This window comes from Heterodontus francisci, chromosome 8 (assembly GCF_036365525.1).
Source record: "Heterodontus francisci isolate sHetFra1 chromosome 8, sHetFra1.hap1, whole genome shotgun sequence".
NCBI classification, from domain to species: Eukaryota; Metazoa; Chordata; class Chondrichthyes; order Heterodontiformes; family Heterodontidae; genus Heterodontus; species Heterodontus francisci.
In genome coordinates this window covers 108,124,639-108,152,375 of record NC_090378.1, presented here as the reverse complement: position 1 = coordinate 108,152,375, position 27,737 = coordinate 108,124,639, and the positions used below count along the sequence as shown (strand labels likewise).

The 27,737-nt window shown below is 40.4% G+C and overlaps 2 protein-coding genes across 11 annotated transcripts in view; one reads left to right on the top strand and one right to left on the bottom strand.

Moving 5' to 3' along the window:
* ralgps2 (Ral GEF with PH domain and SH3 binding motif 2) overlaps positions 1-27,737 on the bottom strand; it is a 556,829-nt gene that overhangs the window by 156,209 nt on the left and 372,883 nt on the right. The window lies entirely within an intron of this gene.
* The window catches only part of angptl1a (angiopoietin-like 1a), a 35,754-nt gene continuing 25,819 nt past the window's right edge, over positions 17,803-27,737 (top strand). The window contains exon 1 of the mRNA XM_068037891.1: positions 17,803-18,650. Within this exon, the coding sequence (XP_067893992.1) occupies positions 17,816-18,650 (835 nt within the window). The 5' untranslated portion in view covers positions 17,803-17,815. The remainder of the gene's footprint in view (positions 18,651-27,737) is intronic.

The window sequence follows — 27,737 nt, the reverse complement described above, 5'->3', positions numbered from 1 at the left end:
TCATTAAAGCTAATTATCTGGACATTTCCCTTATTGTAGTTTGTGGGACAAGTTGAATGTTTCCCTACATTACAATAATGACTACACTTCAAAAGTAAATAATCAGCTGTGAAGCGCTTTGGTATGTCCCAAGGTCATGAAATGTGTTATATGACTGCAAGTTCTTTCTTTCTCCCTTCATCAAGGGTTCTGAGACCAAGCTGGCCCTATTGCTTAGATCAAACTCAGCAAAACCAAGAATCAAACCTGGTGCCCCTGAACTGAATGGCTTAGTACTGCACCTAATTGTGTTTATACTCATTTAGCCATTGCGGAAAGTCAGCTCCATTGTTAAAAAGGATTAAGAAATTAACACCAGAAAACCATGGGTATCTGCGCCAAACAGGGTTGAAGCTTCAGAGGGAACCACAGGTTGTGGTCATCTTAGATTTTATTAGGCAGTGCTCAACTTTGGATCAAAGCAAAACTTACCAGTATGGGAATCACATTGAAGAAATGGGAATGAATGATATCAAAGCTTTTGTGGTTACTAGCAACTAACAGCGCTGGTGGTGGCCAACTTGGATTTCATCCAATTGCAAGAAAAAAAGATCTTGGCAAGGAAACATTAAAAAATGGTGGTGAACTGCTAGACCATTACTAAAGTGAGCAATGGGAAAACACAGGACTGCTGAAGTGCATTTTGATGGCAGAAAATCACATATTTAACTAGGAAATAGAAAATACATAGTTTTAAACTTATACTAATTGTAAGAAAATTTAAGTATCACAGCGTTTTCATCAGTTCCTCATTAGTAGGTATGATGAAATCCTTAAAAGGTACATCCAGCTTGAGTCAATTGGTAGCATGCTCACCTCTGGGTTGAGGCATGCTTGAGCTTTAAACAAGCTGGTATTACGATGCAGTACTTCATTATCGGTGGTACTGTCCTTTAGATGTGATGCCAAGTTGAGGCTCTAAGTTCCAATTCTCATGGTTTTATGTGACGTTAATAAAGAGTTCTTGCCACATTCAAGCCAAAACTTCTTCCCTTGATTCATATACGAGAAAAACAAAACTGGTCATTTATCTTATGGAATTTTGTGGGACATTGTTTGCACAGTGCCTACATAAGAAAAAAAAATCAATGCACTTCAAAAGTTTTTTGTTATTGGGGGATCTTCAATGCATAGTTGTCTGAATGTACTCCACCTTATCAATCATGTTTGCTGATCTTTCTCAAACTCTGTCTTTCTCTTTCAATTTAATGCCATCATGCCAACATTAAAAAAGCATGAAAATTGCTTTTGAAATTTCAGTTTTCAACATCCTGAAATTACAATTTCCAGACTTTTTTCCAATCTGTTTTCATGATCTTTAAAATCTTATTTTCATTTATAGGTGAGATGTTAGTTCTGTTACTAATGATTGTACATACAGAATAGAATACTGTCTTTTCAGGTTTCTGCAAAAATCATGATAAATATGACCTAATTTGTATATTCCAGCAGTATCATAGCTGGTCAGCAATGACTAAGCAGCAAGGAAAATTTTAAATTATTTATACAACTCAGAACATTGACTGAGTTTGTAGCAAAACAAAAAAGGTCAGTCCTCATCAGCTGGTTCAATAAATGTTCTTTAATGAGACAGACAGAGCTTTGCTGTTCTTAAAATGGCTCAAGCATGCGATTGTACAGGGGGGAAAAAAACATTCCCTTTACTTAAAAATAAATACAACTGCAGCTTAGGTCTTTGAGAACAGCAGCAATATTCATTCACCAGAAGTTAACCTACTTTGAATTTTCCATTTCCAAGAACTACAATAAACTTGAAGACAAGTATTTAATACTAAACCCACCCCCCACTTGTTGCTGTACTTTGAGGATTATGGATCTTGATGCAAGTTGATTTTAGGTTGAAATGCAATGCATAAAAAATTTTGTAGTAAGTTCTTATCGGTGTTATGGCCAGGTGAGGAGTGGGTCTCAGGCTCCCCTTCTTGACCTTCCTCTTATTTGACCGCAACAGGGTTTATTCCTTTGAAACAGTAATTGTGCTCACACCCTCCGTGAGTTTTTTATCTTTTTACCTTCACTGTGATTGTGAAAGAACCAATCAGACAGGTTTTCATGAGTTTGAACAAGAAAAATTTTATTTTACTTAACACTCCAACTTCGATTTAAAAATACTAAAAAAATATACGCTACACATTCACATGAGAATCTCAAACACACAAACAGATTACAGAGGGAAAAATTGATTTTGTGGTTGGATTAAAGACCAGAATAAATGGAACTCAAATACACAGTTTGTGAAGTAGATGATCCGGTAGTTCTCAGCTGAAGCTGTATTCTTGAAGTCCTCGCTGGTCAGAGTGCACTTTGGCTGGCTTGCTTTGCTCAGGGTTTTCCTGAAGGCAGAATTATATTTGGCTCTCTTCCCCCAGTCACTGGCTGTAGCAATCTGTAGGCTTGGAGGGTCCCCCAGTCGTAGACAGTTTTCAAACTTGATGTTTTCTGGGGTCAGAGAAAGAGAGAGAGAAAGGGAGACTTGCAGCCTTCTCTGCTGCTGCCCACTCAGTGATTTGGCTAATCTACTCAGTTAGCCAAAGCATTGTTCTGGTTGGGCTTCTTGTTAGACTTTTTGTCTCCAGTTCAATCTGATATTTGAGATGCAAACTGCAGTGGCCATCTTGGTTGCTAGTTTTTTGAAAGCTAACTTGTAGGATTTTTTCCATTAAAAGTCTAATGTAAGTTTTCAATCGATGAAATCAATATTTCTCATTTGGCATGTAGGGTTTTCTTGACAAGGTTGACAGAGTTAAACTGTTTTCAAAAAAAGTAAATTTCAATAATTTAGACACAAACAAATTCTTATGCCAAGAATTCATAATGTGCTCTTGTGCTGAGAAGAAATTCAGTTTGGATCACTGCACTTAATGTGTGCACGGGGAAGCAGGGAAGAGAAGGAAATTGATGGTAGTTGAAACTCCCTTTCTAATTCTAAGTGTCTTCTCAGAAACAGACCAATATCATGTGGACGCACTGAGAATTTTCAACTGTTGCCTGCCCTGTTTATGTCGAAAAACGTTGCAGCTGGTAGTTGAAAATTTGAAAAGAATTTTGCCCATCCATTGGCTGCACCAGGGCACACCCATCATGATTTTAAGACAGGCCTCAAAATGTCAGATAGTGCTCATGTATAAAACAGGTGGGAGCTTAATTAAAATATTTAAATTAGGAACTTACCCTGGTTGCAGGACTCTGATGCCATTTTCATTTACCCATGAGTGGAGGGCAGGGTTGACCCATTGGTACCAGGTGTTGAGTAGCTTCAAAAGTGGTACCACAGGAACAACTAAACACCACTCATAAAATAGCTCCAAAAGATATTGCTAAGTGACTATTGTGGGGCTGAGGTAAAGAATGAAAGCTCCTTCTGGTCTCACAATAATCTTCAGGCCTCAGCCCCATCCACAGGACGTGACATCTGGATCGGCTCCATGACAAATCCGCCTAATTCTCCACAGTGGCGAGCTGCCTGTGTCCATTCGCTGAGTGCTGGCAGCTCATTCAAAAAATTTACCAGGCCCAAACACAAAACCGATTTGGGCCACTCGCTGGAGCTATTGGGCGTGCATAGAGCTTGCCCTGCTCGCCATCTGCCTGATTGAAAATGGCCCCTGTTGTCCTATAACAGTTTGCAACTTAGCGACAGAATTTTCTTTCATTTAAAACATATTTTTATAGCAAAGATGAGATGTAATTGGACACAATTGTGATTAAAAATATCTAAAAATTAAGCTTTTTTCTTCATTTTGGATCTACCTATGTCTCACTCATTCAATGTCCTCTGATACAATTTGACACACCACTAGGTTTTTCAAAAATCATTAAAACTTTGATGTTTTCATAGTAGGATAAAAATTCTGAAAACTTCTGTCACCAACAGCATGCTAGTCTCAGATTCCGTATGAGTGAAGATGAACGGTTTGAATAATTCCTCTACTTCTTCATACAAGCTATGGTGTGTTTCAAGTACACATTAACGCAATAGTTAGCTGTGGCTCAGTGACAACACTTCCACCTGAGTTAGAAAGTTGTGCGATCAAGCCCCACTCCAGAGACTTGAATCCATAATGTAGGTCGACACGCCCAGTGCAGTACTGAGGTGGTGCTGTCTTTCAGATGGCAAATTAAACAGAGGCCCCATCTGCCCTCTCAGTTGGGCATAAAGAACTCCACAGCACATTTCAGGGAAGATGAGGGGAGCTCCCCCAATCCTCAGTGTCCTGGTCAATATATATTCCTCAATCACTAAAAATGCAGATTATCTGGCCACATATTGCACTGCAGTTTGTGGATTCGACTGTGTTTCCTACATTATAACAGAGACAACAGTTCGACAGTACTTCAGTGGCTGTAAAGCACTTTGGGATATCTTGTGGTGGTGACAGGCGCTGTATAAATGCAGCTCTTTCCTCTTTATAGTTAAGTACAAACCTGTGATAGATTGCAATAACTTTGTGTTATAGGGCTTTTTGTCTGTGCTGATCAGTGGACAGTGGAAGGTGTCTGGCAAACACCACAAAAGAAAAAGTTGTTTCTGTGCCACTATCTTTAAGAAGGTTCATTCCACCATTATACAGCAGGCAGTCTCCAAGGTGCTCCCTATACTGTTGTGACCTAGTGTTTGTCTCCAATTCACTGAATGCACATAGGTGGTCTTTGAAGGAGTCCTATACACTATTTTAAAATAAGACATTTACAAATCCCTATACACTTTGCCTAAGTTTGGAACTTTGGTTCTGTCTTCACAAAGGAGGACACAAATATCATACCAGAAATGTTGGGGAACACAGGGTTTAGTGAGAGGGAGGAACTGAAGGAAATCAGTATTAGTAGAGAAATGGTGTTGGGGAAATTGATGGGATTGGAGGCCGATAAATCCCCAGGGCTTGATAATCTACATCCCAGAGTACTTAAGGAAATGGACCTAGAAATAGTGGATGTATTGGTGGTCAACTTCCAAGATTCTATAGACTCTGGAACAGTTCCTACAGATTGGAGGGTAGCTAATGTAACCCCACTATTTAAAAAGAGAGGTAGAGAGAAAACGGAATTATAGACCAGTTAGCCTGATGCTGGTAGTGGGGAAAATTCTAGAGTCCATTATCAAAGATTTTATAGCAGAGCACTTGGAGAACAGTGGTAGAATCGGACAGAGTCAGCATGGATTTACAAAAGGGAAATCATGCTTGACAAATCTACTAGAATTCTTCGAGGATGTAACTAGTAGAGTTGATGAGGGACAGCCAGTGGATGTGATTTATTTGGACTTTCAGAAGGCTTTTGACAAAGTCCCACATAAGAGATTAGCATGTAAAATTAAAGCGCATGGGATTGGGGGTTGTGTATTGCGATGGATAGAAAATTGGTTGGCAGACAGGAAACAAAGAGTAGGAATAAACGGGTCTTTTTCCGAATGGCAGGCAGTGATTACCACAGGGATCGGTGCTAAGACCCCAGCTATTCACAATATATATTAATGATTTAGATGAGGGAACTAAATGTAATATCTGCAAATTTGCAGATGACACAAAACTGGGTGGGAGGGTGAGTTGTGAGGAGGATACAGAGAGGCTTCAGGGTGATTTGGACAAGTTGAGTGAGTGGGCAAATGCATGGCAGATGCAGAATAATGTGGATAAGTGTGAGGTTATCCACTTTGGTAGCAAAAACAGGAAGGCAGATGATTATCTGAACGGCTATAAACTGAGAGAGGGGAATATGCAACAAGACCTGAGTGTTCTCGTACACCAGTCACTGAAGGTAAGCATGCAGGTGCAACAGGCGGTAAAAAAGGCAAATGGTATGTTGGCCTTCATAGCAAAAGGATTCGAGTACAGGAGCAGGGATGTCTTGCTGCAATTATACAGGGCCTTGGTGACACCACACCTGGAATATTGTGTGCAGTTTTGGTCTCCTTATCTGAGGAAGGATGTTCTTGCTATAGAGGAAGTGCAGCGAAGGTTTACTAGACTGATTCCTGGGATGGCGGGACTGACGTATGAGAACAGATTGAGTCGGTTAGGATAATATTCGCTGGAGTTCAGAAGAGTGAGGAGGGTTCTCTAGAAACCTATAAAATTCTAACAGGGCTTGACAGGGTAGATGCAGGATGGATGTTCCCGATGGTGGCGGAGTCCAGAACCAGGGGTCATAGTATAAGGATACGGGGTAAACCTTTCAGGACTGAGATGAGGAGAAATTACTTCACCCAGAGAGTGGTGAGCCTGTGGAATTCACTCCCACAGAAAGCAGTTGAGGCCAAAACATTGTATGTTTTCAAGAAGGAGTTAGATATAGCTCTTGGGGCGAAAGGGATCAAAGGATATGGAGCGAAAGCGGGAACAGGTTACTGAGTTGGATGATTAGCCATGATCATAATGAATGGCAGAGCAGGCTCGAAGGGCCGAATGGCCTACTCCTGCTCCTATTTTCTGTGTTTCTAAGTTACAAGTAAATAATTAAGCACAGTTACTTTCTGTATAAATAAATTAATAGTTGCAGGCACTTCCTAGAATTACATAAGAAAGATATAGTCAGCTTAATTTAGAGACCCCTCTCCTCTCTACAGGGAAAAAGTACTTGATTTTAAAATAATACTGAGCACATATTATCCAAGTTTATTAAAATGCTGACATTTCATTTTTAAACATTTTCTTTTCAAAATATATTTATGAGCCAGGAAACACATGGAAAGTTATATAGAGAACCCACAATATACATTTTTCAGAATCTGATTTTCTTTCCCCGCCCCTTCTTTCAGGTAGTTGATAGGTTGGTGAGTTTTTTCATCATTTATCTTTCAAAACTGGGGTAATTTTACTAATTGTAAGGTTTTATTTACTAATACTAGGAAAGATTAATAGATTGGCTGGTGAATATTTCCTATTAATTAAGTAAATAATTTGTTATTTAAAACACAATCAGGATGGCAGGACAGGTGATGTGTTGCAGCTGCAGTATGTGGGAGCTGGTGGATGCCACGGTGATCTACGGCAAACATGTCTGCAACTCGAAGAGATTCAGCTCAGAGTCAGTGAGCTGGAGGCCGGGCTACAGATAACGCGATGCATCAGGGAGGAGAAAAGTTACCTGGACACTTTGTTCCAGGAGGCAGTCACACCCCATAGGATAGGATCTTTTAATTTGGGCAGTGGTCAGGGACAGGAGGATGTGACTGCGGGTAAGGCAGATAAGGGGATCGAGAAGGCATAAGTGGAGCAGGCTCAGTCCTTGCAATTGTGCAACAAGTTTAAGGTTCTTTCAGCTTGTTTGGATGAGAGCGAGGGCTGCAGGGTGGATGAGCAAACTGACCATGGCACCATGGTACAGGAAGCCATTCAACAGGAATATAGTGGTAGTAGGGGACAGTATAGTCAGGAAGAGATCGTTCTCTGCAGCCAAGAGTGAGAGTCCAGAAGGCTGTGTTGCCTGCATGGTGCCAGGGTTCAGGACATCTGCTCGGGGCTGGAGAGAAACTTGCAGTGGGAGGGGGAGGATCCAGTTGTCATGGTCCATGTGGGTACCAATGACATAGACAGGACTAGGAAACAGGTTCTGCATAGGGAGTATGAGCAGCTGGGGCTAAATTAAAAAGCAGAACCTTACAGGTAATAATCTCTGGATTATTACCTGAGCCACGAGCAAATTGGCGTAGGGTAAGTGAGATTGGATAGTTAAATACATGGCTCAAAGATTGTGTGAGAGAAGTGGATTTCGATTCATGGGGCATTGGCAGCAGTACTAGGGAAAGTGGAAGCTATACCGTTGGGACGGCTCTACACCTGAATGGTGCTGGGAACAAAGTTCTGGCGAGTCGTATAACTAGGGCAGTAGAGAGGGCTTTATACAAAATAGTGGGGACAAAGGATCAAGTTAGGGAAGATGTGATAATTTAAAGAGAAAGCAAGAGAGCAAGATAGCAATAAGAATAATGATAATCAGGGTGTGACAGGAAGGGACAGTGCATACAAACTCGAGTGAGCCAGCAGATAAAACTAGAGGTTGTCAACTAACAGAGTGGGGGGAAGGTTTGGGAGAGGTGAGATTTAGAAATCCGAAGAGAAAGGCCAAGACATCGGAACAGTATAGTGTTCAAGCAGAATGAGACAGGAAGGGACAGAGAGTTTAACAGAAATTGTACATCAGCAAATAAGGTCACTGAAGGGAATAGAAACAAAAAAATGAAATTAAAGGTTCGATATTTGAATGAGTGAAGCATCTGCAACAAGATAGATGAACTAGTGGCACAAATAGAGGTATATGATTTAGATCTAATCGCCACCACAGAGACATGGTTACATGGTGATCAAGGGTGGGAAATAAATATTCCAGGGTACACAATATTTCGGAAAGACAGACAGAATAGCAAAGGAGGAGGGGTAGCACTGGTGGTAAAGGATGTCATAAGAACATTAGTGAGAAAGGATCTGGCCTCAGAAGATCATGAAGTAGAATCAGTATGGGTGGAAATAAGGAATAGCAAGAATCAGAAAACACTGGTGGGAGCAGTTTATAGGCCCCCTAACAGCAGTTATACCATCGGACAGAGCATTAAACAAGAAATTATTGGAGCTTGTAACAAAGGCAATGTAATAATTTTGGGGGAATTTAATCTTCATATAGACTGGGACAATGAAATTGGCAGGAGTGTTCTAGAAAATGAGTTTGTAGAATGTTTTCAGGACAGTTCCTTGGAACAATATGTTGTGGAGCCAACTAGGGATAAAGCTATCTTAGATCTAGTATTGTACAATGAAGCAAGGTTATTAAGCAATGTCATAGTAAAAGATCCACTGGGAAACAGTGATCATAGTACCATTGAATTCCATGTTAAGTCTGAAAATGACATGCTTCAATGACAAAACGCGAATCCTAAACTTAAATAAAACCAATTACGTAGGCATGAGGGGAGAACCGGCTAAGGTAAATGGGTAAATAGACTAAAAGGTATGGCAGTAAATGAACAGTGGGAAACCTTTAAAGAAACAATTCAAAATGTTCAACAAAAATACATTCCTTTGAAAAACAAAAACTCAGAAGAGCTTTTATAGGTATATCAAAAGAGAGTATCTAAAGTAAATGTTGGTCCCTTGGAAACAGAGACAGGAGAAATTATCATGGGGAATGAGGAAATGGCAGAGGCATTGAACAAATATTTAGTGTCTGTCTTCACAGTAGAAGACACAAGTTCCATACCAGAAATAGGCAGTAACCTAGGGGATAAAAAGAGTGAGGAAATTAAGAAAACTCATATCAGCAGAGAAAAAGTATTGGAGAAACGTAAGGAACTAAAATCTGACAAATCTCCAGGACCTGATGGCCTACATCCTAGGGTTCGAAAAGAGATAGCCGCAGATATAGTGGATGTGCTAGCTTTGATTTTCCAAAATTCCTTAGATTCGGGAATGGTCCCATCAGATTGGAAGTTGGCAAATGTTACACCACTTTTCAAGAAAGGAAGGAGGGAGAAAGCAGGGAAGTACAGGTCAGTTTGTCTAACATCAGTTGTTGAAAAAATGCTGAATCTATGATTAAGGAAGTCTTAACAATGCACTTAGAAAAGCATAGTATGATTAGAACAGGTCAACATGGCTTTACTAAAGGGAAATCCTGTTTGACAAATTTATTAGAGTTTTTTTGCAGAAGTAACTAGTAGGGTAGATAAAGGGGAACCAGTAGATGTAGTATACCTGGATTTCCAAAAGGCATTCGATAAGGTGCCACTCAAAAGGTTCATAGGCAAGATAAGGGCTCATGGAGTTGGGTGTCATATATTAGCATGGATAGATGATTGGTTAACAGACAGGAAGCAACGAGTGGGCATAAATGGTACATTTTCAAGTTGGCAGGCAGTAAATAGTGGAGTGCTGCAAGGATCAGTGCTGAGGCCTCAGCTATTTACAATCTATATTGATGACTTAGATGAAGAGACAGAGAATAATGTAGCCACGTTTGCTGTTAATACAAAGGTAGGTGGAAAGGTAAGCTGTGGGGACAACACAGAGAGGCTGCAAAGAGATATAGAAAGACTAAGTAAGTGTGCAACAAGATGGCAGATGGAGCATAATGTAGATAAGTGTGAAGTTATTCACTTTGGTCGTAAGAATAGAAAAGCAGAATATTTTTTAAAAGGTTTGCAACTTGCAAGTGTCGATGTTCAAAGAGATTTGGGTGTGCTTTTACAAGGAATGCACAAAGTTAACATGCAGGTATAACAAGCAATTAGGAAGGCAAATAGTATGTTGGCCTTTACTGCAAGGGGATTGGAGTACAGGAATAAGGAAGTCTTGCTACAATTGTACAGGGTTTTGGTGAGACCACATCTGGAATACTGTTTCGGTCTTCACATTTAAGAAAGGATATACTTGCATTAGAGGCAGTGCAGATAAGGTTCACTAGATTGGTCCCTGGGCTGAGGGGGTTGTCCTGTGATGAGAGACTAAGTAAATTGGGCTGTATTCTCTGTAAATTCGAAGAATGAGAGGTGATCTCATTGAAACATATCAGATTCTAAAGGGGCTGGATAGGGTAGACACAGAGATTATTTCAGCTGGTTGGAAAATCTAAAACACGGGAACACAGTCTCAGGATAAGGGGCTGATCATTTCGGACTGAGATGAGGAGAAATTACTTCACTCAAAGGGTTGTGAATCTTTGGAATTCTCTACCCCAGAGGGTTGTGAATGCTCCATCGTTGAATAGATTTAAGGCTGGGATAGATAGACTTTTGGTCTCTCAGGAAATCAAGCGGTATGGTGAGCAGGCAGGGAAGTAGAATCCTAAGATCAGCCATGATCATTTTGAATGGTGGAGCAGGCTCGATGGACCATATTGTCTACGCCTGCTCCTATTTCTTGTGTTCCTTTCAAAGTGTCCTTGTGCCAAGAACTGAAAAGACATTTTGGAAACTTGTTCTCAATTCTTGCTTTCTTGCAGCTGTTTGCCAGAAGGTTGCACAAAGTAGCCCTGCTCACTGTTTTTCTCTGATCTTCCTTTCCGCCTTGTATGGAAACGGCAGATCTTGGCTTGCCACTTCCATACCATGGCAAAGTTGGGATCAGAATGTACGTGGGGAATTATAAACAAAAACCACTGCCTAACCACCATGAGAAGTGATGGAGAACACTGATGTTCCATCCCTAAGGCTGTTCTCTTTTAACAACTTACTATTTTTGCGAAACACTTGTAGGCTTGACCATCAACTTGGGACACACATCCAACTAATGTACTGAAAAACCCACAGTGCATAGCAGGCTTTCTGACAATGTTATTTTATAATGTGCAGCAACAGTAACACCAGCTCGCCACTGTATTCCCCATATGGCCAGTCCAATTAAAGACAATTCTGGAAAGCCAAATTTAAACTAAAAATTGAACATTCTCCATGTACAAACTCATTCCCAATCACAGAAATGTTAAATATCCCATTTAGGTCAGGAAACAAATATATTTTTAAGCCATCTGTATCAATTAAAATCAAACGCTATCCAACAATAATCACAATATGAAGAGAGTTCTCTTGGTTTCTAATCAACTGTTGTGTTTCCAACCAGCTATTAGATTAGGGTAAAGAAATAAAGTGGCTAATATTTAAATTAAGGAAGATGTTGTTAATGGCTAGCCATCGGTACGCTCATCCAGAATTCTGCATCTCATGATGTTCTGTGTTAGACAGACTTGATTGTGCACACTTTTTAAGTTTTACATTTTTCCCCCGACAAAGTTGCCGGGAGTGCGAGCTGATAATGGCACAGTGAGGACAACAGGGCATCTGGGACCTTGGTGAATGAGACAAACAGTATATCTCTTAAATCAATGAGATTTAAGGATTGAGAAATAAACAGAGGAAGAACTGTGAAGGAGAGTGAATTAGAGTGGGTGGATTAAAAATCAAATCAGATAAAGAGAAACAGAGGAAAAACAAGATTATATTGAGAGAGACACAAAGGAAAAGATTTTTAAAAATTAGAAATTATACATTTTTAAAATCTACTAAAACAGCCAGAGAGATTGATTTGGAGTAATTAACAATTATTATATGGTTGAAATGATACACTATTTAATTACTTAACTTTCTGTGGTGTGTGTAAAGGGAAATTAATGTGCTAATGCAGCAATATCATGAAAATCACAAGGAGGTTAAGCGCAAGATGCCTTTTTCACAAAGCAAGTGTCCGAATGTCGCAAATCAGCTGGCAACTTGTATCTGGCCGATTTGCACATTGATATTCATATTCATATCCTGCTATTTTTTCAGCAAAACCTGAGTCTATATCGAAAATAGAAATCTTAAGAGCAAATTAATTTGCACTAGATATTTTGAGCACAGTTCAAAAGATGCAAAACTGAAGTGAATTTATTTCTCACCAGCACATAAGAGACAAAAAACAAAAAGACAATTAGAAAATGTGCTTAACTTAAATAAACTTTTTTAATGATAAGTCAGAAATTATTTCAAGAGGCAATAGTTGCATTTTAAATACCACTTTGACTTTATCAGTGACTTGATTTTAGTAGGAAAGGTGTTTATTCTGCAGGAAGCTCACTCCTGAAAAACTCCAATTTTTGAAACCACTTGATTTCAGTTCCTTTTGCATTCCATTTAAAAAATTTAACACTTAATCATGCCATCATCTTAATCCAACTCTGAAATGAAAGAGATTGAGCATGATGCATATTAAGGAAACATAATGCTTCTGTCATTTTTGGCATAAACAGGATCAGGGGACTAATTTGACACATTGGCATTGTCGACTGGCAGTCTGTCCAATCAGTCATCATTGAGATTTGAGTAAACTTATTTGTTGTGGGAGTTTTCGGTTTCAGGCTTGATTTGTCATGATGTAACCAGATGAGTGCCACCACCTTTCTGTTACTGACGGCACTTACAGGAATATGTTTGGCCAAATTGCTTAAAGGCAGAAATATGTAAACATTTTGATTTTACAAAAAAGCCAATGTTTATACTTCACAGAAGCCAGCAAATATTTTGCAACATTAGATCCTCCTCTGCTGCTGATACTTCAGCAAATGAAAAGATACAGCCTCACACACAGTAGTTTATCCAACTGTATACTATCACAACTGAAAGTAAAAATGCAATAAATTATTAATAACAGATTAACAGTAGGCTACTACCAACTGCAGACTACTTCAAAAACAGTCCACGAATCTTATGCAAGTGTCAAAGCCACAGGCCTACCATAACCCCATTAGAGTTTTGACCAACAGACCAACTCTGTCATTTTGTCCTATCTGCTGCAACAGTTGTAGCTGGTAAATTCCAACTCATCCCTAACGCAGGTGCCCCCTCCCACATTCAATTCAAGAAAGCAAGGAAGTCCTGCTCGCTATTAGATGCATTCCTGCTGAAAATCCCTCCAAGGTTTTGCTCAACCCTACCTCTGCAATTTCTTCCTACTCTACATCCCTACTGTTCCAGCTCTGGTCCACCATGCATTTCCTTCTTCCCCAATAATAACCATGGCAGGGCCTTTAACCATTATGACACCCCCCCACCACCCCCCCCCAATGCTAGAACTGTCTCCTTAACATCTACCTTTTTGATGTGCCTGAGGCCACCTCCCCTCAATTTCCCGAATGTTGATCGTGAAGTGCCTGGGGACTCTTTGCAACATTCAAGGAGCTATATAAGTGCAGGCTGTTGCTGTTGCGAAATCTGTACATTAAGTTCTGTATTAGGGCGGCGCAGCGGTTAGCACCACAGCCTCACAGCTCCAACGACCCGGGTTCGGTTCTGGGTACTGCCTGTGCGGAGTTTGCAAGTTCTCCCTGTGATCGCGTGGGTTTCCGCCGGGTGCTCCAGTTTCCTCCCACCTCCAAAGACTTGCAGGTTGATAGGTAAATTGGACATTATAAATTGCCCCTAGTGTAGGTAGGTGGTAGGAGAATGGTGGGGATGTGGTAGGGAATATGGGATTAATGTAGGATCAGTCTAAATGGGTGGTTGTTGGTCAGCATAGACTCGGTGGGCCAAAGGGCCTGTTTCAGTGCTGTATCTCTCTATGATCTCAGAGAAGCAAAATGTACTGGACAGACAAAAGGTTTGCATCGGTATACCTCTATTAGACATACACACCTAGATTTTCCTTTTGGTGTTAATTTAATGCCCACGTTAGTTAATACATTAACTTTAAGCAAGTTTAAAATAATGGCAAATGGAAAATCTCAGGTATCTTTTACCAAAAAACATGACAAATGGAAGCATCTGGGTTTAAGGACAATCTACCTCAAATTATATTTTTTCCACACATTGAAAGAATATGCTCTAAAAGGACAGTTGCAACTCCTGTGAAAGTATTTGCTTAGCTACACCACAAAGGTCATCTTCTGTGAATGTCAAAACACTGATATATAAAGGCAAAGGGATGCAACTTTAAACAAAGATTGTGATGAGACCCTGTTTTCCCCAATTCTTTAATCTTCTGCAAATGCTTCTTACAAACTATTACAGTAATTTCTTTTGATTTGCTAAGCATTTTCAAAATATTAAAAGAATGATTACACAGCCTGATGAATCCATTAGAACACTTAATGAGGGAAATAATTGCTGCTATTTAAAAAAAAACTTTGCTTCCAAGTTAAACAAAGAGTTGAACACAGGGCAAGAAGTAATCATGCCTGCAATTCTCATTAAATTTCTCTGACCAGAGCATGTTTAAGCCCCTTGGTTAAATGTGAGGTCGGTAACAAAAACATTAGCTTGGACTTTTGCTAGCAAACTATAAGTCAGATGCAGGCAGTTAGTAGTTACTGGTAAGAACAAACACATAACCTGAACATTATGTGTTGCTGCTTAAACTGGTGTTTGAAAGAACATTTGCTGTAGCACACAGGCTTTGCAATATTTGCCACTGAAAATGTTCAGACTATAGTTTTCCCATGAGAATGAACAAGAATTGATTATAAAAATTGGTTAACATTCAAATAAATATTCATTTATCCAAGTTAAGAACTTATGATTTCAGTGTTAGATAAATCAAAGAAATGACAAAGTAATTTTTTCTGTTAAATTTCTTCCCTTTCGGTCCTTTCCCAACCTAATTATTCTCATGTCCAGCTACTTAAACTTTATGCAAGCTTGTCAGAGGGAGTTATTGCAGTGTTATCTCTGGAGAGGGCTTTGTGATTTGGAGTTACTTGTTAACTGACAACTCAAGTAAACTAGATTAGCTAACTTTTACTACACAATACTTAATGCCCACCAAATTGTTGATTTTATAATTTTAAAATGCCAATAATACAACATTGGGGAATAATGCTAAAAAATCTCTTTCACAACGATTTTGAAAGGCCTAGAGTGGAACTATTTAAAGCAAACTGAAAAATTACATAGCCTATCAAACTTCTCTGTAAACTACTCTCCAAGTGTCGAATACAGCAGGGTAGTTTTCTATCTCCCAGTATTCCAGACATACTAAAGCAAAGCACTTTACAGGAATTTGCTTCTGTTGTCATTCTATGCGATGTACAAACAATATTATCACATTTTAATACATGTAAATCTCATCTGCTGCCCAGGTCAGGCAGTTCAGGGACTGCAGTCACCAGGAACAAAATATACAGAGACTATGGCCTAAGACTTCTGTTTTTTTCCCCATGCATTTCCCCCAAATTGACACAACCAGTGCAAGCAATTGCAAAGTTTTTAGTGCAAATTGCAGTTAATGCAACTCGAGTTTCCACGAATTTCTGTGCTAGTTTTAAAAACATTGTGCTAAAAGCATGCCACTCCCACAAAATTAGCCATGCTCCCAAGATGAATTTATCATTAGGAGCTTCCACTAATTGCATTCGTTTGCAGGCATTCAAGAAGGCTCCAAAAATTAAGTTGGAGCTTATAGGCACAAGGACACAAACAGGTATATTTTGAAAGGCTCTGAATTTTTTTTTAAACTTACTAAGGAACTCACTACTGTACCCCAATCTAAGAAAATTTTAAAAAGTCATTTTCAATAATTCAAAATCAGGTTACTGAGAGGTGATGTGGATTGACATTAATTTAAAATGCTTTTTTGTGAAAACCTATCTTCAGTTGTATTAATCAAACTTTATCAAGTTATCACATTAAATATATCAAGGAGTACTTTTAAAAGCAAATTTAAAAAAAATTAAATCGCTGCAGGATTGCGCTGGACCATGGCAGATTTTGCATTCGATGATATGTAAATGAGTTTGAACCGAAATTTGAGGGGAGAAGCATTTTTTGAAATGGGCACAATTTTGGATGCAGTTTGCACCAGAACCACTGATTGTGCTCAAAGCAGAAAAACTACCCCACTGCTTCAGACTCTCTTTCCAGCTGTGACTGATTTTGACTTGAGGTTCTTTTACTTGAGAACTCTAACAGGTTACGGACAATTATCAATTGTAATATTGGGGTAAATTCACCAGTTCCACGCTCTCAGCAGGGAGCTACACCCAAAAGTAATTATGGGCTAGAGAACTGGCTTTATAATGTTCTAACTCCATCTTCAACCCACACTTCAAGTAGCGTTCCCATCAGAAACATGGGATCAGCAAAGTTACTTTGTTCTGGACAGTTCAACATCAGTTAGGCTTTTGCCCATGGTGTGTGAGTTTCACAGTTTCTGATGCAAAAATTAAGGTTTCAGTTGAAAGCCTTTTTCAAAAAAAATTGCTGACTTGCGGTGTGACTAATAGCAGGCAGTAGTGGTTTAGCTGCCTTTTACACAGTGGGGAATTTTAATCACCAAAAACAGGTAGGCTGGATCAGGTGGAAGGTTAAAGTGTTAAAAAACTCAATCTTGATCCCAACCCTCCTCCAACTTGCCCACTTCTGGATTTAATGGCTCCCAGGAGGCGGATTGGCAATTTAAATGAGGCTGCCAGCTGGGTTTCCTGACATCAATCCAGCCCCTCTGCTCCCTCAACAATAACTTGCATGTATATTGTCTTTAACATAATAAAACGTCCAAAGGCGCTTTACAAGCTTTATCAAATCAAATTTGACAATGAGCCACTTAAGGAGATGTTAGGCAAGCTGATCAAAAGCTTGGTCAAAAAAATAGGTTTCAAGAAGCATCTTAAAAGAGGAAAAAGAGGTAGAGAGGCGAAGAGATTTAGGGAGGGAATTACAGAGCTTAAGGCCTAAGCTGCTGAAGGCACAGCCACCAACAGTGGAGCGATTAAAATCGGGAATGCGCAAGCGGTCAGATTTGGCAGAGCACCACGATCTTGGGGGTCTATAAGGCTTGAGGAGATCAGAAATAGGGAGGGACAAGGCCATGGAGGGATTTGAAAACAAGGATGAGAATCTTAAAATCATGGCATTGTTAACTGAGTAAAAGTCCAGTCCAATGACTCAGTTCAGTGTGTCAGGACAAAGTGGTAATACAACTTCGCACGGCTGGTTTTTAGTTTCAATTATTAAAATTCAATCCTTTTCCCAGTCATTTTTTATTTTACTGATAAATTCATGCAGTATTACTATGAACTAAGGGAGTTCTATTATGACTTTTAAAAGTATATAAAAAAGCGTATAAAACAAAATTGAAATAGAGGATTGCAGTTATTGAATTGATTAAAAATGCAAATAAAACTAAGATTGACAGTGTAAAAATTATTTCTTGCAAAATTAATCATGATTTACTATTTAAATCGATCGACAGCCCTATTTTATTCGCATGACAGCATACACTATACACCTAATACCATTTTTGCTTTACAGAATAATCTCCTTGGAGACCAGAGATTTGCTCTCAGCTTTCTCCTAGACAACATGAACTCACTCACCTGGACTTTGTGTCTGCTGCTAATTAGTCTCATGTCTGCAGGAGGCAAGAGACAACAACTTCATACCAAAAGCAACACTGCAACACATACTGTTGTTCATAATCGATACAGTCGTTCACCTGATACCAGCAACAAATGTTCTTACACCTTCTTGGTCCCACATCAAAGAATAACAGGTCCTATCTGTGTCAGTTCAAAGGGTCCAGATACAGACAACAGTGGGATAACTAAAATGGATGTGGAGGAGCTGAAGGAGATTATGTCCAAACAGAAGCGACAAATTGAAAATCTTCAGCTGTTAGTGGAAGTGGATGGAGGAATAGTGAATGAGGTGAAACTGCTGCGAAAAGAAAGTCGGAATATGAATTCACGTGTAACACAGCTTTATATGCAGCTCCTACATGAGATTATTCGCAAAAGGGACAACTCACTGGAAATCTCACAGCTGGAGAACAAAGTTCTTAATTCTACAGCTGAGATTCTGCGAATGGCCACCAGATACAGACAACTGGAACAGAAGTACGCAGTGCTGTCCGCTCTTGTTAATAATCAGTCTGTGATCATAACCAAACTAGAGCAGGAATGCATACGTAGTCTTACACCAAGGGAAAATGAACCACCACCTCTTGTACAAGTAGTACCACAATCCATACCTCGCAGCAGGCAATACCAGAGCAATTTGTTTGGCAGTAATGAAATACAGAGGGATCAGAATCCTGCATTTGCACGAGAACGAGGGCTTCGCTCGAGAGCCCCCTCACATGAACCTTCTCCTACAACTGCCACCAATACAGAATCACCTGTTACTGAAGAGTTAGATGGTAGGTTTGGTTTAATTAAAATAATGGGGTTTTATTAATGCAAGGGTTCCATATAATGATATATTTCCAGCTTTCGAAGCAGTGCTTAAAGGTACTGCATACCATGCTAATGACTCCACTTATTAAAATTTATGCCATAGTTGGTTTGCCAAAACCCTTTGGAAATACTGTTTCGCTTAATTCATGTCATGCTGACCTTCGTCCCTCCCCAGAAAAATCAACACAAATTAATCATAAGTAACAGCACTACTTTGCATGATTCTCTCATTGAGATAAGAAAATCATATTTTATTGATGCTGAAATGTTTGCCATAATATCTTTTTGATCATCAATCAGGCTTTAAAACTGTATCACATCCAATTACTTTTTTTTGAAGGCCACAAGCAGTGGAATTGCAATAAAAGAAATGTTAAGACTGAAGATAATAAGCATTAAAGGCAGATGTTACTCCTGATAGTTAATCTCAAAACATGATTACAAATCAACAAATAAGAGTGCCTTAGAGTATGGGCAAAGAATAATAATATATCTGCTGCACTGTTGGCAAATCATGAGTGCAGGATAATTGCAGCTGCTAGAACACTACCAGGCTTTAACTATCGGTTGGTTATCACACAGACATGGACTTCCCAAGCAAAGCTTGAGCAACATATTAATGTCTACACACCTCACTGCAAGCTGTGTGTTCCTCTCTATGATTAATAATATTTTAAGTAAACAATTTTAAAAAATTGTTTGTCTTCTTACTGTCACTTTGGATTATGCCGAATGCAATTTTAAGATGAAGGCAGCAAGAAATCATTGATGCATTCATGTACAAGGTATTGGCCCAGATTTTGCAGTCAGTGACAAAGGAACAGTGACAAAGGTAGCTGTCACCATGCTGACAGCTACCCAAAGAGATTGCACTTGGCTTTTGAGTGGAGACTTGCTGTCATTGGGCATCTGATCCAATACAGCATCCTCTATAGCACATCTGTGGTGTGTACTAACAGGTCAAGCAACAGCAAGGCTCTTCAACCAGATTGAAGAATCCCAAGTGTGAGACAGAGTATAAACCAGGAAGTATAAAACTGGAAATATAAATTAGATTTAAATCATGCACAGAAAGCAAAATAAAGAAAGGGATTGAAAGATGCGATCGAGAGATAAGAGACAAAATTTAAAAAAATAATTTTTAATTTAAAATAAAATCTTGAATAATTAAATTCAGCAGGAAATGAAACTTCATACTTGAAATATTAAATTTTTGCTGCCAGAGAGGTTGTTTGGCAATAATTATGATTTATTGTACCATTAAAAATTTACTTACAACTGAATGCACCAGCTTCAACTTTCTCTGCTATGTTTAGTGGGTAAGTACAGTGCGTTTATGCCCTTACACTGATTTCAATGCCAAGTCCAGTGGTGAGCTACTGTTACAGTGCAGTCTGTGGACAAGAAGGTTACCAAGACTGTAACTTTTGGATTTCCACGTTTAACTGTACATGTGTACTAGATTAGATTAGAGATACAGCACTGAAACAGGCCCTTCGGCCCACCGAGTCTGTGCCGAACATCAACCACCCATTTATATTAATCCTACACTAATCCCATATTCCTACCAAACATCCCCACCTGTCCCTATATTTCCCTACCACCTACCTATACTAGTGACAATTTATAATGGCCAATTTACCTATCAACCTGCAAGTCTTTTGGCTTGTGGGAGGAAACCGGAGCACCCGGAGAAAACCCACGCAGACACAGGGAGAACTTGCAAACTCCACACAGGCAGTACCTGGAATCGAACCCAGATCCCTGGAACTGTGAGGCTGCGGTGCTAACCACTGCGCCACCCTCTGGAAGTTGGCGTCTGATTTATTCCATAATAATGGGGAGCGCTGTTAGCCTCACTGTTATTTTCAACACAAAATCAGGACCATTTTACATAGCACTGTAAATTAGAGTAACATTTTTTATTTTTCGAGCATCTTGTCAGCTCAGTCTCCTCATGAAAACATAAGAATAACTACAGACTAAGCAAAAATACTTACATAAGAATGTGCATGTCAGAGAATTATCAACAAAACAGTCATATCATGAACCAATTGTCTTTCATCTTTGAAACACTCCAACCTGTGTTTTCTATATAAATACAGTAGAGGCAGCTGAAGCTCACATGGTAGCTTTATGCAGATAGATTTGAACATTGGCAGGTGATATGGCAGAAGCAACTGATTTCAGCCTTCTGTAATAATGTCATGCAACTTAAACTCAAGTCAAAGGGGATTTAATTTCACAAGGATAGCAAATGCTGCACATATTACAGATTGTCTTTAGAAATGACTTCTAATCAACTGTTTATCAACTATTGTTGTAGTTAATATAGCCAGAATCACTTAATTCCAAAAGGTACTGTGAACTTTTACTGATAACTACTATCTATGTCAAGATAGGAAAGAGGATGGTGGCTGGGAGAACTTGCAATAAAAGCATTCTCCATCCAAGTTAATAAGTAATTCATATGTTGCCACTTTATTGGAGAGTATATGAAGATATTGTTCATTGTACCCTTCTGTACAGCTCAGTACTATTTCTGGGTTTTTATGGGCAGTAGTGAGATACCTAGCTGGCATAAGGTACAGAGGCCATCAGTGCGCATCTCCAGAGAAAGATCACACTGTTCGGCATGTTTTCCTATTCTAGAGGGTAACTGGGAAATCTCCAAATGGGAAACCAGGCATGTACAGAGCTATATTCTACTGGTACTAATGTTTCCTGTCATGGACATGTCCAAGTGATTTCCCATGGAATTTCTTAATTACCTCTTAAATATCTGCAGCCAAGCATCTCCCAAGGAAGAGGAGAGGCTGAAATTGTGAATATTTGCAGGGGCAGGAGAACGAAATGTAACTTCAAATATTTTTTTTTTAAAGGATTGCTTAATCGTATCCACATGTGGTGAATTATCTCACTGTAAAGAGCGACCATGTTTTGGGATTTTCAACTTTTTAGTCCTACAAGGAAAGAATTAGGAATGAGTTATGTTTAAGTGTTGTGTCTCAATAAATTTGCACTGGTTTAAAAAGCCACACTTGCAGTTGCTGAGACTAGGAGCAGGAAAAAGTTTAATTTGATTTACACAGGAATTAAATAGGTCATATGGCACCAGAACCAGGCCATTTGGCCCAGTTAATGCGGCATTTACGCTTCACTCAAGCTTCCTACGGTCTTTCCTTATTTAAATCTATCAGTATAATTCTCCATTCTCTTCTCCCTTGTATGCCTCTCCAGCCTCAACTTAAATATTATTCGCTTCAAAGGGGGGTCCCTGTGGTAGCGAGTTCCATATTCTCAACATTCTTTGGATAAAGAAGTTTCTTTTGATTTGTTTATAAGCAAACAATCTTTACTATTGTCAACAATAACTGGGGACATTAAGCAATTCATTATCTCCTATCTGATGGTCTAACAACAGAACCTTGCCAATTATGCTAAGGATAATTTTATTCATGTGAGACCAGCTTGATGTGTCTGCTGAGAATATATTCTTTGGTCAGTAGGTAGTTGATTTGGTTGACATGCCTGCTGGTGAATGGCTAAGTGGGAAAGGAGTTAAAGGCACTATCCTTCTATCCCCTATAAAAAGAATAAAAAGACAAGCGGGCACTCAGTCAAGTTTTGACCACAACATCCTCCTCCAAAGCCTCTCCACCGCCGGACAGCTGGGTGGCACTGTTCTCACCTGGTTACAATCTTATCTAACTCATCGTAGCCAGTGAATCACTTGCAACGGTTTCTCTTCCTGCTCCTGCACCATTACCTCTGATGTCCCCCAAGGATCTATCCGCGGCTCCCTCCTATTTCTCATCTATATGCTGTCTTTTGGCGACATCACCGAAAGCACAGTGTTAGTTTTCACACATATGCTTTATCTCACCCGCACTTTTCTCAACTCCACTTTTGCTAAATTATCAGACTACTTATGCAACATCCATTAATGGATGAACAGAAATTTCCTCCAATTAAATATTGGGAAGACTGAAGCCATTGCTTTCGCTCCCCACTCCAAACTCCGTTCTCTAGCTATCGACTCCATCCCTCTCCCTAGCAACATTAAGCCAGTCTGTTCACAACCAGTGTCACATTGGCCCCCGCGATGAGCTTTCAACCTCACATTTGTGCCATCATTAAGACCACGTATTTCCATCTCCATAACATTGCCCGACTTCACCCGTCTCAACTCATCTGCTGCTGAAACCCTCATTTATTCCTTCGTTACCTCTGGACTTCACTATTCCAATGCACTCCTGGCTGGTCTCTCACATTCTACTCTCCCGATGAGGTCATTCAAAACTCTGCTGTCCATGTCTGAACACGCACCAAGTCCTGTTCCCTCATCACTCGTGTGCTCGCTAATGTACATAGGCTCCCAATCAAGCAATGTCGTGACTTTAAAATTCTCACCCTTGTTTTCAAATCCCTCCCTGACCTTGCCCCTCCCTATCTCTGTAATCTCCTCCAGTCCCATAATCCTCTGAGATGTCTGCGCTCCTCTAATTCTGGCCTTCTGTGCATCCCTGATTTTAATCGTTCACCATTGGTGCCCATGTCTTCAGTTGCCTAGGCCCCAAGCTCTGGAATACCCTCCCTACACCTCTCCACCTCACTTTGCTTCTGTAAGACACTTCCTAAAACCTACTTCTTTGACCAGGCTTTTGGTCATCTGGCCTAATATCTCCTTTTGTGGCTCAGTGTCATACTTCGTTTTATAATGCTCCTTCGAAGTGCCTTCGGATGTTTTATTATTTCTCAGGAGCGATATGAATATAAGTTGTTATTGTAATTTATAGAGTTACACATTACAAGCATAGACTGCTTAACCCAACAATAATAAATTCAGTTTGTGTCGATTTATAGGAATTCAAGTGACTCACCAGTTAATGCCTACCACCTGCATACAATTAAACAATGAATATGCAATTAACATGGGCAGTATAGAAACCTTCCTGGATGCAAGAACCAAGACTGCTCCTGGAATTGACAAGATTATCTCAGACAGACCTGATATTTGTAAAAAGTACATTCCTCTACTTTAGCTTCTTTATGTATTCTGTCCACTTATTTTTCTTGTACTGAAATTTCCTGCTTAAAACGTACCAATGCTGCAAAAATGGACCTATCATTCCATTTATTAATACCTGGGGCTGAATTTTACGCCGCCCCAGCGGGTCGGTTGGTGGCGTGGGGGCGGCATAAAATTGAGTGGGAGGCTCCGGGAGACCTACCCACCCCGCTCCCGCCTCTGGTCGACTTTATTGCGGTCGGGGCGGTTGGGGGGGGGGGGGAGGAGAACGGCCCACCCGAGGCCAGTCAAGGCCCTTAAGTGGCCACTTAACGGCCTGCGCCCACCTCCATTGGTATTTTACCCGTGGCAAGCGGGTGTGCTGGGGACGTGAAAGGCCGCCCAGCAATAGCTGCTGGCCTTTCCACGCCCCGGGGGGGCGGGGGGGGGGGGGGTGGCAGCCATGGCAGTCGGGAACAAGGTGCCCAATTGAGGGCCGCCCCCACCTCCCAACCCACCCCCGGGCCCCAAGACACTCCCCCTCCCCCAAACGACCACACCAGCCTCACCAGGGAAGGAATGATCTGCCTGGTGAGGCAAGCCCAACTTACCTTCACTCCTGGATCCATCTGGTCGGCTGGGCTCCAGTCCCAGCAGTGGCCACCGCACCTGGTGGCGCTGCTGGGACTGAGAGCTGCCGGCCCGCTGATTGGCTGGCAGCTCACTGAGACGGGACCTCCTCCCTCAAGCAGGTGGAAGTCCCGCCTCGGGACAATTAAAGCCTGGGGATCCCTAAAATGCGGGATGGATCCCTGGGCTAGGCGGAAGTGGGTTCGCCACCGACTTTTACTTTGGTGGCGAATTCCCATCCACCCAAGGTAAAATCCAGCCCGATGTCAGCTTCAATCATCCTGTCAGATATGACATTGTTTAAGGAATTTCTAGGATATGGCCAATGTACCTTAACCTCGAACCTTAGACAAACCTATCCTAGACCACAGTAATTATTCTACTTTCCACAATGATGATTCACTAAGGTCACTCTCATTTAGGTCAGCAATTTTGTTTAATGAGACAAATTCTACAATTCTATTCTTTGAACCTGTCACAATAAACTAGACCAAGACTGCCCAAACTCATTTCATTTCTGACCCTTACAGACATCAGAGGAGACATTCATCCTGTCAGTAACCCAATTCCCAAAACAACAGATTGTTGAATGAAATCATACAAAAAGACAGCATACAATGTATATTCAGGAATATTTCATTCTCGTTTCTCACAAGAAAAAAAGTTTAAGATGATACTAAGATTTAACATCATGTGCACTCAACTAGTTATGGACAAGCAAACCCAAAAATGTACATTCATACCACAAAACTGAGTTAGAATGCTGATTTAGATCACACCAAGAACTGTGATAAACCAGTAACTATGAAGAATGACAGTCAATTCAAGAAAGACAAAAACATGGGCATGGGAAAAAAATGAACAGACCTCTAAGTTCACTTCAATTAACCCTTTAGGTGGACTCATTATAAGGGATAGACAAGAGTTATGAGAACTATATTTTGGTCAGAATTACACTTTTCATGAACAAAAGTATATTGCAACTGCTGCTAAGATCCCAGCAATGGCAGGCAGAGGCCCTTATTTGGCCTCTGGGTAGGAAGGCCGTTGTCAGCCTATCCAGCCCCCAGCAGATAGAGCAGGGCTACTCGACCCGAACCCGACGGGACCTGACGACGTGTCGGATTCAGGTCAGGTCAAGTCAGGTCGGGTCGCACTTCCGGGTCCAGCATTCGGGCTCGGGTCAGGTTGGGCCGGGTCAGACACACTCTAACACCACCTCCGGTAAGTGGCTCCAATGTTGATGTACTTTTTGGACTAGAAAGGTTATTTAGTTACAGATTTTTTGAGCTTGTGCAGATAAGTAACAAAGTGAAAAACGGAAGCGAGGGTAGCTGATGGTCGGGTCAGGTTGGGCGTGGGAAAAAATGAAAGGACTCGGGCTGGGTTGGGCTCGGGTCAGATGTGGTTCTGTCGGGCTCGGGTTGGGTTTCATTTGCAGACCCAAGCCAGCCTTTACCGAGAGAATCGGAACTGGCAATCCCAGCGTCAGGTTCCGTGGCAAACACTGCCGCTCCTATTCTCCGGTCCCCCCATGCCGCAAAACCCGCCGTTAGGAGAACAACAAGATCCAGCCTGTACAGTTTAACATAACATCTGACACAAAGGAACCTCTACTGTAGATGTTTCGATTTTGAGTACACAATGCATCTGAAATGTGAAATTTATCTCATACTCAACGTCTGCACATATAGTTTTATAAAACTAAAAACAATTTTTGTACATTTTAATTTTTGCTCTTATGATTGACATACCAGAATTGGGTCATATACCTAAAAAAGTACTGCATGAATCAACATTTGGCTATCTTATCAATGCAGTTTATTCAGCCATGCCAGCACAAAAAGTCCTTGTTTTTTCAGTAAAATGAAAGACTGCTTTGGAAGAAACATTGATAGGTTTGAACTGTGGCCCACAGCCTGTAAATGTCCCTGTAATGCTGCACATCTCCTGAATGCTGTACAGTCAAACGTCTAGCCTCCTGAAACCTGCAAGCAATTAAATCTTTCCTTCGCAAATTCCTAAACAATGATTTGTTCACGTTTTGAAGTTAGTTAATCTTCAGCGCCCTAAGGTCAAGACCAAGGAAAATAGATCACTCCGGTTCCATCGTTCATTCTGGATACAGGATAACTTGTTTCTTCTCAGTGTCACTATGTTCCTTTAGATTAAAGAGAAAGAGGAGTATGTATGCTTTTTGTCCCCCGTGTATCAGATGTATGAAATAACATTCTATAATGCCAAAAAATTATCAATTATCAGAAGAGACCAAACAGGTCAAACCTGTAAGCACTTTAAGATGCATTACACAAAAAAGGCGTACACTAATTTTAATTCACTTGCATCTATGTACATTTCATTACTTTCCACTGGCATCATGAGTTTCTGATTAACGGGTATGAACATAGCTGAGAAGTCACCCAATGACCAGTGGTGTAAGAAACAGCTTTACTGGTTAAAAGATAGTATGCAAAATGATAATGTTAAGAATTTTGTTTGAAATCTATTTAGAAAGTACCCTTCTTAGGGTAGATAAAGGGGAACCAGTAGATGTAGAATACCTGGATTTCCAAAAGGTATTTGGTAAGATGTCACACAGAAGGTTCATAGGCAAGTTAAGGGCTCATGGAGTTGCAGTAATATATTAACATGGATAGAGAATTGGGTAACGGACAGGAAGCAAAAAGTGGGCATAAATGGGGCATTTTCAAGTTAGCAGACAGTGAATAGTGGAGTGCCACAAGGATCAGTGCTGGGGCCTCAGCTATGTATAATCTATATTACTGACTTAGATGAAGAGACAGAGAATAATGTATCCAAGTTTGTTGATGAAACAAAGGTAGGTGGAATGGTAAGCTGCCGGGAAGACACAGAGTAACTGCAAAGAGATAGTGACATGTTAAGTTTAAAAAGTGTGAAACTTGTAAGTGTTGATATTCAAAGACACTTGGGTGTGCTTGTACAAGGAACGCAGAAAGTTAGCATGCAGGTACAGCAAGCAATTATGAAGGCAAATGGCATGTTAGCCTTTATTGCAACGGGATTGGAGTACAGGAACAAGAAGTCTTGCTATACTTGTACAAGGTTTTGGTGAGACCACATCTGGAGTACTGTGTGCAGTTTTGGTCCCCACATTTAAGAAAGGTTATACTTGCATTGGAGGTAGTACAACAAAGGTTCACTAAATTGGTCCCTGGGATGAGGGGCTGTGCAAATTGAGCCTATACTCTCTGGCATTTAGAAGAATGAGAGGCGATCTCATTGAAACATACAAGATTCTGAAGGGGCTGGATAGGGTAGACATAGAGATTGCTTCAGCTGGTCAGGGAATCTAAAACACAGGGGCACAGTCTCCGGATAAGGGGCTGATCATTTAAGACTGAGGAGAAGAAATTACTTCACTCAAAGG